This window comes from Poecilia formosa, unplaced genomic scaffold, assembly GCF_000485575.1.
Source record: "Poecilia formosa unplaced genomic scaffold, Poecilia_formosa-5.1.2 Scaffold830, whole genome shotgun sequence".
In the NCBI taxonomy this organism is placed as follows: Eukaryota; Metazoa; Chordata; class Actinopteri; order Cyprinodontiformes; family Poeciliidae; genus Poecilia; species Poecilia formosa.
In genome coordinates, this window is record NW_006800769.1 from 26,832 (window position 1) to 40,050 (window position 13,219).

Consider the following 13,219-nt stretch of genomic DNA (forward strand, 5'->3'; position numbering starts at 1 on the left):
AAATCGGCAGGAAAAAACCTGATCGGCACATCTCGACTGAAAACTGAAGGATCTGCCTTCCATTCTACTTTTAGAACCTCCAGGAACCAACAGGAAACCTGCAGTCTTAGAGCAAAGTTCTGTGTTAGGAACATATATGTATGATGGAGCAGATTATTAAGGTTTGTATGTGAGAAGGACAGTTTTAAATTTCATTCTGGACCTAACAGAGAGCCAATGAAGAGAATTTAAAATAGCAGAAATCTGATCTCTCTTTTTGTCATCAGAAGTCTTACTGCAGCATTTTCTTTTAACTGCATTTTATAAACTTCTTGATTGTAAAGAATTATGATAGTCCAGCCTTGAAGTAACAGATGCATTGAGTGGTTTTTCAGCATAGCTCCTGGACAGAATATTTCTAATGTTGACAATATTATAGAGAGAAAATGAATTAAATCATAGAACCTGTTTAATATAGGATTTAAGTGACACATCCTGGTCAAAAATAACACCAAAGTTTCTTACTCTGTCACGGAGGGCCAACTTAATACCATCTACATAAAATGATTGTGTAAAGAGTTTCTTTTTTAAAGAATGACAACATCTGAATTTAAAAGCAGAAAATTTGAAGTCACCAAGGTTTTCAAGACATGCTTATAGTCTACCAAACTGATTGGATTTATGGCTAAAAATAGAGCATTATTAGCATAGCAGTGAAAATTTGCTGCTGATTTTAAACCTTCAGTCTCCTGTTTTTAACTCTGCAGGTAATCTGCCTTTTTTGGATCATTTTCTCACAGGTTTTCCGTGATGAACTGTCATCTGTGCATCCATGGGTCTCCATGCACGTATCTGATCACAGTGGGTTTCACTACCGGCAGTTCCTTCTCAAGGAGTTACTGAACACTGAACTGAGCCAGTCTTTGTCTTCTGATTCTGCTAGCACAATCTTTTGTCCATCCCAGCACCAGAGCAATACAGTCCATAGCACCTGTCCTCAGGCTAATGGTGAGCTGTCATTGGGTGATGCAGCCTGTGGGGATAGGATCACTACAGTATTTAAACTTTTTTACCAGGAGACTGAACTATGCTCTGACCTGATTCAGTCTTTTCCTGGACATGAAACACTCTGGAGTCACAGGTAAGCTTTCATAATTTGAATGTACACATTAGGAAAAAATATGTCTGCAGTACATATTGGTTCAAGACATTTATGGAGAAGCAATTTTCTAAAGAGATTTTTGGTATTTCGTTCTGGATTTTAATTTTGCTGAGGGAAGCTTATGTACTTTTGAAAATAAATTACTTTTTGTTTTTGATGAGTGTTGAAACCATGGTTTTCTGAAACTAGGTCTGAATTCACATGTAGAGTTTTGACAACCACCTGTTCACAATCATTCAGACCAGATGTTGGTCTATAACCAAGCTGCTTTTCATATTCAAGACATAAAACTCATCGTCTGATCCAGCAGACGTGATGGAATCTTGTATTGAATATATACTGCAGGTATACACTCACTGGCCACTTTATTAGGTACACCTTGCTTGTATCGGGATGGACCCCCTTTTTGTTTTCAGACCTGCCTTAATCCTTTATGGCATTGATTCAACAAGGTACTGGAAACATTCCTCAGAGAGTTTGGTCCATATTGACATGATGGCATCATGCAGTTGCTGCAGATTTGTCGGCTGCACATCCTTGATGTGAATCTCCCGTTCCATCACATCCCAAAGGTTTTCTATTGGATTGAGATCTGGTGACTGTGGAGGCCATTCGAGTTCAGTGAACTCATTATTGTGTTCAAGAAGCCAGTCTGAGATGATTCACACTTGATGACATGGAGCATTATCCTACTGGAAGTATCCATCAGAAGATGGTACACTATGTGTAAAGGGATGGTCAGCAACAATAACAACACCACCACTCAGGTAGGCTGTGGCATTGACACGATGCTCAATTGGTACTAATGGGCCCAAAGTGTGGCAGGAAAATATCCCCCACACCATTGCACCACCATCACCAGCCTAAACCGTTGATACAAGGCAGGATGGATCCAGGCTTTCTTGTTGTTGACCCCAAATTCTGACCGTACCATCTGAATGTTGCAGCAGAAATCGAGACTCATCAGACCAGGCAAAGCTTTTCCAATCTTCTATTGTCCGATTTTGGTGAGCCTGTGTGAATTGTAGCCTCAGTTTCCTGTTCTTAGCTGACAGAAGTCAGAGATGCTCTTCTGCATACCTCGGTTGTAACAAGTGATTATTTGAGTTACTGTTGCCGTTCTATCAGCTCAAACTAGTCTGGCCATTCTCCTCCGACCTCTGACCTCAACAAGGCATTTGCGTCCACAGAACTGCAGCTCACTGGATATTTTCTCATTTTCAGACCATTCTCTCTGTAAACCCTAGAGATGGTTGTGCATAAAAATCCCTGTAGATCAGCAGTTTCTGAAATACTCAGACCAGCCTGTCTGGCACCAATAAACATGCCACATTCAAAGTCACTTAAATCACCTTTTTCCCCATTCTGATGCTTGTCTTGTCTTGGTCATGTCTACATGCATTAAGTTGTTGCCATGTGATTGGCTGATTCAACATTTGCATTAATGAGCAGGTGTGCCTAATAAAATGGCCTGTGAGTGTAAAATCAGTAATAAATTGCAGTAATAATGATTTTCTCTCTTCCAGGCGGCATGTGTACTACTTATGGCACCACTGGAGGCAGGATCAAGATATCTGCAGTGTCGGCAAAGAGAATGAGTTGAAGCCTACTGGAATCAATGAGCCAGGTGGCAGCCAGGGGAAGAGTGTGGACAGACATAAACATGTTAGTGTTCCTATGGAGGTGGATAGGGTGTCCTTGCCTGACCATGACAGCAAACGTCTAAGGAGAGGAATCCTTCTGCCCAACCTTCTGACCCTACAAAATGAACACACCTTTGTTAACAGCATACTGAACAGTTGCTGTAATGCTGAGCAGAACAACTATGCTGTGGCATACAAAAAGTGGTTAGATACTGTCATTAGTGCCCAGTCTTTAGACATATAAGATCTAGGCCCATACATTCAACACTAAAGTGGCCTTTAGATATTGATTTAGGAATAACTTACTTATCTGTAGTTATAATTAAAATGAGGGGTATATTAACATGGAGTTACATTCAGAACTATCTTCCATGAGGAGGCAGTGTGCAAGATCGATCAGTTTGAGGGTGTTCTTCAGAATCCTGTTTGAGTGTGATTGAGCCACTTATTCTGTCTACATAGACCCTGTTTGTGTCTGACAGTAAATTGTCTTTATTTTATTTGTCTGCCCAGGCCTTAGATCAAATTTCTGTTTCTCTTCATATGTGCAAGCAAAAATTATGTGAAGTTGTTTGTGTAGCAGAATAGAATCAGATGAGAAAGTGCACGAAGAAGAATTGGTTTTACTAACAGTCATTAGACATGATAGTGTGAAGTTTTAAAATAGCCAAATGGAACGAAAAAGTAAAATAATGAAATGAATTAACTTTTTGCAGTTTATTTTTTTTCATGTTAAATAGCAGACTACTGGAAGCGATATCACCTGGAACTTTTTTTCTATTATTTTTCAGCTGTTCACACTGTATTTTCAAATCTGATAGAAAATATTGCATACATGTTTTTGACCTTGAACATTTTACTAATGTATGTACAATATATTCTTTGGTTTGTTTTTTAATAGTGGTAAACATAATGGTAAAGTCATGTTAAAGAGCTTACAATAAAAGTTTACCCACTTGTAATTTTAGTTTGAGGGGATTTTTTGATTAAGCTAACTCAATGTAGTAGTGCAAAACTGTGATGTGGGAGAAACATGATATATGATTTTCAAAATGTTAAATCTGAAAGCTTTGCATATTCTGGCTTGGTCTTTTCTGTAATATCCCTTTTCATGAATGAAGAACTGTGCAGACATCAGTATGTCAAACAACAGTATCTTCAGTTGAAGGCTTCTTCATACAGGGTGGGTTCTCTCCGGGTCCTCTCCGGGTCCTCCGGCTTCCTCCCTCAGTCCAAAAACATGACTGTTAGGTTAATTGGTTTCTCTAAATTCTTCCTAGGTGTGTGTGTGTGTGTGTGCATGGTTGTGTGTCCTGTCTGTCGCTGTGTTGCCCTGCAACAGACTGGCGACCTAACCAAGGTGTGCCCCGCCTCTCACCCGGAATGTTAGCTGGAGAGGCAGCAGCACCCCTCCTGACCTCACTAAGGGACAAGGGTGTAAAGAAAATGGATTGATGGTTTATTCATACAGACCATTAAAGAAAATTCTGCCTTCCAAAGCCATCAACAGCTACAATATATTTTATTTTCCTTTACCGTAATGAAGTCTTTTTGAATTGAATTAAGCCCAAAGCAGCCATGTCCTTGGCAGATTAAATTTTAAATCATATTCACTCTATTAAGAAATTTAATAGGAAATTAGACATATACTTTAAAGAATTTCTGTTTCCATTCATGTTTTTTTAAAATGTATTTTATTTTAAAAATGTATTTTATATCATGCCAAATTTAAGACCTTAATGGAACAGTCTTTAACATTACAGCAATTAAAAACTTAGAATTGCTAAAAATATTTTTGCATGTTTCTACTGGTATTTTGGATGATTTAACTACTTGGAAGTAAGGATGCACAATGTATTGGCATCAATACTAGTGGCCAGTGTGGGGGAGCTGTGGTGTTGCAGGGGAAAAGCGTGACTCATATATGAAGGCCTTAGTCCTCATGCCGGTGGTCGCAGGCTTGATTCCCGGCCTGGTGACATTCACCACGTCTTCCCCCTCTCTCAACCCTGTTTCTTGTCAAACTACTTTCAAATAAAGGCCACCAGAGCCAACAAAACATTTAAAAAAAATACTACTGGTAAGTCACATTTGAACACATCAGTTAAGTAGAATGGGGCCAATAACAGCCAGTGTTGATTTACATCTTGTTGCTGTTTAGCATTTGATGGGTATTTAACTGAAGCAAAGAAGCAATGGAGGTAGTCATTTTTATGCAGTGTCAAAAGCTAGTCTGGATGCTTCTCTGTCATCCATCTGAGGGTATCGAAATACCTGAGATTCGACAGCCCCCCTGCCCTTAATTAAAAGATAATATGTCATTGCAGTTAATAAGTAAGTATTCAGCTGTTTTTTGTGTGTAAATCTTGAGTGACAATGAGCAGGAGATTGTAAAATCTCCATAGTCACAGGGCATTGAGAAAGTTGCAGTTTCCTGACTGCAGAGTGCAGAGACTTTGGGGAAATACTTTTGTGTGTGTGCTCTTAGAGAAAACATTCTTATGTTTTAAAGTTAAGTATTTACTTATCCTTCTCCAGTGAATAATCAAAGTTTTATTATTTACAGATTGATGTAACCTTTTTAACAGTCACTGAGATTCCTCCTTTCTCATATGGATATGGAGAGACATAATGTTAGGATGATGTAATCCCAGGGTGGGACAAGTGTAAGAAATAAGTATTTGGGGGAAATAAGACCAGATTTGATGGTTTTAATAAAACTAATTATGATTTTTGGTGGTATTAAATAATCTAGGAACATCCATTATATTCTATGCGGAAGACGTAGACTTAATGGTGACAAACATTTACAGAAGTAGAGGCATGTTCTTCTGTAGATATTGTTAGTCATCTACATAGATTTATTAGAGTTGATGAAAGAAAACTGATAGATTGATAGGATAGTTTGTGGGACCAATTCAGTATTAGGCTTTTAGAAGTCAGCCTGAAACTAGTAATACAAGGAAACATGACAAACATGTCAAACTGTTGCACGGTAAGGATAAGACTTAAGTACAAACCATGAACATGCTCTGTTTTGTCTTGTGGCAAATGCTTTAATCTTTTTTCTGTTTATCATAAGTTGTAAACATGGAAAAGTTAAAATGATGGAAAGTTGATCTAAGCTCTACAGGTTATATAATTGACAAGTTAAAATTGTGAGCAGTCAGATGATTTTTGATAACTGGCGAATTCAATGCTACAAATATCCATAATGAATTAATATTGAACAATAATTTCAGTAATTGGGAAGTCATGTGATAAACAGAGCAAGACTTTTTCATTTAAATAAGGTTTTAATTCCAAATGTATAAGATGCCTTAATTGGTAAGATAAGGGACAGAAAATGACACAAATGTTGCCTGAGAAAAGAAGTTGTTTTGGACAGAGAGTACAAAGATTGTGGTGAATCATTCACAACAGTTTCAATGGTAAAAAAGGAGAATTTTCCAGTAAAAGATCATTTTAAAGGTTCATGCAAAAAGTCACATAGGCATTACCCACAAAGTATAAAGCCAAAGCACTAGCTATTATTCAGGGTGGTGTCTCGGGACAGTCTTCGTGTTCACATCGGGAGAAGAGACCGTGAAGACCATCTGAATTTTGAGAACTTATTGAACAGTGGAACTGTCTCCGATGGCCGTCAGCTCAATCAAGCTGTAGTTCAGCAGTGAAGTTAGCATTAACCACATCGGACAATCAGATCATCTCTCCCTGTTCCTCACACCTCGGTACTCACCACTCATCCAACATGTGAAACCCACTGTGAGGAGAGTAAAGGTGTGGCCAGGGGGTTCAGACGCTGTGCTCCAGGATCGGTTCAGGAACACAGATTGGAATACTTTCCACCACAAAGACTTGGATCAGTATGCTTCATCTGTATTGGACCACATCTCCACTACCATAGACTCCGTCACCACCCATAAACGCATCACCATGTACCATGTTCATCCAGAAACCCTGGATGAACTGAGATGTTCGTCTCCTGCTGAAGGCCCGCAACATCGCCTTCAGGTCAGGGGATGCACAGACCTACAGTGCAGCCAGGGCTGAGCTGAAGAGGGGAATCAAGAAGGCCAAACACCACTACAAAAAGAAGGTGGAGGATCACTTTTCCAACTCCAACCCCCTTCAGATTCTCACAGACTACAAGAATCCCAACACCTCCCCCACCTCCTCTGATGTCTCCTTCCTCGACGAGCTTAACAACTTCTATGCTCGTTTTGAGAGGGGGAACACCACAACTGCAACTAAGGCAACCACCACCTCAGACCAACAGCCGCTGATTCTCCTCTCCACTGATGTAGGAGCGGCTAAATCCCACAAGGCTGCGGGTCCTGATGGCATACCTGGACGTGTCCTTAGAGCGTGCTCTGAAGAGCTGGCAGGAGTGCTGACGGAGATCTTCAACCTGTCCCTGGCCCGCGTTGTGGTACCGACCTACTTCAAGTCTACGTCCATCATCCCAATCCCCAAGAATTCCAACCCAACCAGACTCAATGACTACCGCCCGTTAGCCCTCACCCCCATCATCACCAAGTGCTTGGAGCGGCTGGTCCTAGCACACCTCAGATCCTGTCTCCCCCCCACATGTTTCATGGTATAAACCATGAACATGCATGTGCATTTTCATCCAAAAATGTGTTTTGTTTTTCCTTTTTCTTGCACATGAGTTTTCATCAAGAAATCTCTGTGTTGTTTTTCCTTGTGGCTCTCATGGACAAATTGGTGGACCCCCACCAATTTGCATACAGGCAGAACAGGAGCACAGAGGATGCAGTCTCCATAGTGCTGCACTCTGTCCTCTCTCATCTGGACAGCAAGAACACTTACGCCAGAATGCTGTTCTTAGACTTTAGTTCAGCATTTAACACTGTCATTCCATCACAACTCATTACCAAACTCGCCGACCTAGGCATCAGTTCACTCATGTGGAACTGGCTGCTCAACTTCCTGACCAGTCGACCCCAACATGTCCGGCTGGATAACCATCATTATAAACACCGGAGTGCCACAAGGCTGTGTGATGAGTCCCTTCCTCTACTCCATCCTCACCTACGACTGCAGACCTGTCCATGGCCCAAACGCCATCATCAAGTTTGCAGATGACACCACGGTGATCTGCCTAATCAGAGATAATGATGAGGCCGCCTACAGGGAGGAGGTGGACCGTCTGGCTGAGTGGTGTGACAAAAACAACCTGCAGCTGAACACGGAGAAGACCAAGGAGCTCATTGTGGACTTCAGGAGGAACGCTGACCTACACCCACCCATCCACATCAAGGGGACAGAGGTGGAGCGTGTAGACAGCTTTAAGTTCCTGAGGGTCCACATCTCCAAGGAACTGACCTGGACGACCAGCTGCTCCAAACTCATCAAGAAGACACACCAGCGCCTCTTCTTCATGATGACCCCGAGGAAGAACCACCTGTCCTCAGAGATCATCACAAACTTCTACCGCTGCACCATCGAAAGCATCCTCACCAACTACATTACAGTTTGGTATGGGAACTGCTCTGTCTCCGACCGGAAGGCGCTGTAGAGGGTGGTGAAAACTGCCCAGCACATCGCCAGGGCACCGGACATCTAGGACATCTACAGGACATCTACAGGAAGGGCTGAAAAGGGCTGGGAAAATCACCAAGGACTTTACTCACCCCGCACACACACTCTTCTCCCTCCTGCCCTCTGGGAGGCGTTACAGAAGCCTACGGACAAGAACCACCAGGCATCGGAACAGCTTCTTTCCCACAGCTGTCACGCTCCTGAACACCTCCTCACACAACTATAAGGACTGTACCCCACCCCCACCTCCCATAAACCAATAACATACGGACTGTCCTCAGACTCATACATACTCTGTATATAATCTGTATATAATCTGGAAATCTTATTTGCCATTATCTATCTTACATTGTATAATACATTGTATAATACAATTCATTTCTAACATTTCTGTATAATCTGCATAATCTGTATATGTGCAAATAGCTCCCATATTTTTTATTTATATTATATTATTTTTATACTGAACATTTTATTTTTATAACAACCTTTGTACACCTGTAAATACATATTTATACCCTGTATAGTACTTCTGGATAGATGCAAACTACATTTCGTTGCTTGTACTTGTGACGGTGCAATGACAATAAAGTTGAATTCTAATTCTAATTCTAATTCCAAATCATTGCCTATATGATTATTGGCACCTGGGGTATGGAGGACCAAAACTGACATAATTAGAAATAAAAGCAGAAATCAAATTTATTTTTGGTTTTCCACTTCAGAGAGTGAAAACATGTTTTCATCAAGAAATGGAAATATTTCTTTTGCCTTTTCCATGCATGTGCATTTTCATCCAAAAATGTGTTTTGTTTTTCCTTTTTCTTGCACATGAGTTTTCATCAAGAAATCTCTGTTGTTTTTCCTTGTCCTTATACATATGTTTTTGTCAAGAAATTTATATATTTTCGTTTGTGTTTTCCTTAAGCATGCATTTTCATCACAAAATTTACATATTTTGTTTTGTCTTTTCCTTGTACAAGCGTTTGTTTGACATTGCCTCGTTTCCTCTTTTTACTTTTCCTTGTGCATGTGTTGTCTTCAAGGAACGTTTAAATGGAAATGAGGGGCGGTGTCGTCAGGCTCAGTTTCTGCTGATTGGTTGGTTAGCCTCGCAGTTTACTTTGCTGCAACAAAGATGGCTTGCAGTTTATCAGTGAGCTTATTAACTTTTTTAGAAAATAATGCTATAACACCTGACTTGATTATTTCTTTGTGTGGACGCTCAGACAGAAAGTGTGTTTACTCGGCGGCTCTCATGGACTCAGAGATTCACCGTCAGGTTTTTCATAGTTTTGACGAGTCGACTACTGAAGTTGACTTCTGGTTGAAGCTTCGGGAGTCCTCCGTTTGCCCAGACATTGCATGGTAAGTTAAAGCTGATGTTTGTTTTTCAACTACCTTCATATTTGATTGTTTAGAATATTAATGAAAAGTTAATGTATTTCAGTAAAACAGCTCACAAACCAACTATAGACAGGCTGTTGTTTCAAAGCGTTTATTTGTATTTATTTTTACTTTTGTGAGTACAGCTAATGAAAGAAAAGCATTCAAGATATTTTCATTTCTTGACGAAAACACATGTTTAAGGAAAAGGAAAAACAAAAAAATTTTGATTTCTGCTTCTATTTTTAATTATGTCAGTTTTGGTATCCCATACTGGAGAAGTTGCTGCACCTCTGTGCGCTGCCATATCCACAAGAATAGGTCCTTTAGGTATTTGCAGCCAAGGTGTACCGATAAAGATACAGGATGGAGGACAGGAAACTTCCTTTTTAACTGTTGACATGAACTGGGTCATTTTCACCTTGATACTCATTGTTGCCAACAGTCTGTAATAACAAATAAAATGCCATTAGGCCAAATATATTACATTAATAGACGTTCAACTAATGCAAACTCAAAGATATATAATAAGAAAACTCAAGCATCCATATGTGAATATATAATTACACAACATAATACAAATAACTAAATTTAAATGTTACATTATTTGACACAACCTCAATGAAACACCATGAGTAGAGACGGTTTTCTGGTTCAAGTTAACGTATGAGGACTTTGGCGCCATCATGTGGCTAGAAAAAAAATAACAGAATGGCGGCAGTTTGACATTCTTTTCTTTTCATTTTTATTAATATTATTGTTGTTTTTATTTTTTTCTAATAACAAACTAACTAACTTACTAACTGAACTAACTGCTGCTTTCGAAAAACATGCGTGTCTTGGTAGAAAGGGATGAATTGGACATGAAACTTTTAAAGTGGATATGATAGTAATTGATTATGTAAAAAACAAACTGATTGGACAATAACTGGCTCACAACATTTGTGTGCCTTAAATTTTGATTGAATTGATACATGAATCCAAGTCCAACAAAACATTTGATTTGAAACGCAATGACATCTGACAGTACTGCATAATCTTTGTTTACAATTTTAGCTCCTCTTCCTAAATTGATCAATTCTTGTTTTGTCAGTTCAAAATAAACATTGGCACTGCCTTTTAGGAAATCAATCCAAATTCTGATTTTAACTCTTTAAAATAATAAAACTTTTGACCTTTGCAGTACAGTTTCAGTTGGACATTAAATGTGTACAGAAAAAGAGTCTCTGAAAAATATTTCTGATAACAATAGAAATGTTGTTGTCAGAAATGTTTGTTTTCTATTTACATAAGAAAACAAAAGGGGAAAATGATAAATGATAAACATAAAACATTTCTGATAAAACTTTACCTTTAAAACATCTCATAGTCTACTTTCAATTCTAGACAGAAAATTTGGAAAACTTGTGGCACACCCTGAAATATTTTAGTTTTGGAGAATAGTAACAAATGCAAAATTGCTTTCAAATTGTTTAAATTATATCAATAGGGGGTTAATTATGAATTCATTAAGCAAGATTTTAGAATTTATTCATTTGACATTGGTATATTGTGAGTTTATTTAATTAGTCTTATACTGTGCCTTATTGCATGACTGAAATACAACGTTATATAGAAGCTCTTACTAAAATAAAAATTGGTAATTTAAAATTGAATAGCTTCAATCAATATCTATGCCATGTTTATTTGTATATAAATTATTGGTGAATTTCCTGCATTACCTCTAATTTTAATTGTATAAAGTTACTGCTGGATGTAATTGTTATCATTGAGAAAATGTTGGTTAAAAGTACCATAAACTTCTACAGAGCCCCTAAGGGGACATGGAGAATAATTCAGATAAAATGTGAANCTTGTTGTCAAATTCTTTACCCATGTCATGGTGAAGTCTGGTCGGGAAGCCAAACTTGAGTGCAAAGTCATTGAAGAGCTTGTCAGCGACAGTTTTAGCTGCTTTGTTCTTTGTCGGATAAGCTTGGGCGAACCTCGTGAAGTGATCCATGACAATTAGTATATATTCGTAGCCATGCTTGCACTTTTACAGGTGGAGGAAGTCTATGGATACCAGTTGGAACGGGTAAGTTGACTGGATCGAGGTCAGAGGAGCACAGGTCTGCTTACTCGGCTTCTTCTTCTTGAGACACTCGCATTCTTCCGTACCAAAGTGTTCAACGTCTCTTGCCATCTGCGGCCAGTAGAATCTGTCTCTGATCAGGTCAAGTGTTCTTTCCACTCCTAAGTGGCCCATGTCTTTATGGAGCTCTTTGAAAACCAGGGGACGATAGGCTTTAGGGACCAATAGCTGCTCTCGGCGGGCTGTTTTGCGGCGCAGGATACCATGTTGGTTGACGTGAAGCTTCAACCACTGCCTGAGTAATGTAGCTACTGCAGGAGCCTCAGACTTCACCTCGATCCTACTTGGTCTCCTACCCTGTGACTTGTACCAGAGCATTCTTGACAGGACCTCATCTGCTTCCTGGGCTGTGCGGATCTCGTCTGGTGTAAGAGGCTGGTTGGTGTTAGAATCCGTGAAGGTAAGTGGCCTCTACTTTTCTTCACCCCCTTCCTAGTCTTGTCAGCTGGGACTGAAACAAAGTTCTCAGAGGATGGAGGACTAAGCAGGCTATAGAGTGGATGGGTACCTCTCCGACGGTTGCAGGTGTTTTTTTTTTCTTTTAAGGCCATCACCGGGGCCAGCTCTGCTGGGTCCATTGTGTAACCCTGGCCTATAACTAGCTTGCCCAAAAACTTGACACTTCTCCTGAACAGGTCACATTTCTTTGGAGTCAGCTTAACACCATGCTCCCTGTAATGCTGGAGGACAAGGCGGATGTGCTCTAGGTGTTCTTCAAAATTGCTGCTGTGCACAAGGTTGTCGTCCAGGTACGGAAGGCAAATAGTGTCTCTGAGACCTGCCATACAATGTTCCATGCTCCTCTGGAACTCAACGGGTGCGGAGCTCAGGCCAAAGGGAATGCGCACCCATTGGTAGAGCCCCCAGGGTGTGATGAAGGCGGTTAAGGGGCGGCTCTCCTCATCCAAAAAACCCTGGTGGTACGCCTTGCCTTGGTCTAACACTGAAAACCAGGAGCTCCCACCCAGTGCATCCAGCATGTCCTGAATTCTTGGTATTGGATGACGGTCCGGAACTGACTTGCGGTTGAGCTCTCTGAAGTCACAACAAAGCCGAAGAGTACCATCCTTCTTACGGACACACACCACAGGTGATGAGCAGGGAGACCTTGATGGTGTGATCCAGCCTTTGTTAAGTAGATCCTGCAGATACTCTTTCACTTCATTGTGAAGAGGTTTTGGGACTGACATGTAGGTTTTCTTTACAGGACTTGTGTCATGAAGGGTTATATGCATTTTCAGGGAAGGGATGCAGCCCACATCATCACGGTCGTATGCAAATGCCTCACATTCTTCCCGCAACATCATCTTCACAGCTGTTTGTTGACTTTCTGTCAAGTTCTGAAGATCC

General features: G+C 40.2%; 1 protein-coding gene across 1 annotated transcript in view; it reads left to right on the forward strand.

The window, feature by feature from the left end:
- ptar1 (protein prenyltransferase alpha subunit repeat containing 1) overlaps positions 1 to 3,746 on the forward strand; it is a 21,733-nt gene extending 17,987 nt beyond the window's left edge. The window contains exons 6-7 of the mRNA XM_007543473.1: positions 780 to 1,120; positions 2,668 to 3,746. Of these exons, the coding sequence (XP_007543535.1) occupies positions 780 to 1,120; positions 2,668 to 3,028 (702 nt within the window). The 3' untranslated portion in view covers positions 3,029 to 3,746. The remainder of the gene's footprint in view (positions 1 to 779; positions 1,121 to 2,667) is intronic.
- Positions 3,747 to 13,219: the final 9,473 nt, after the last annotated feature.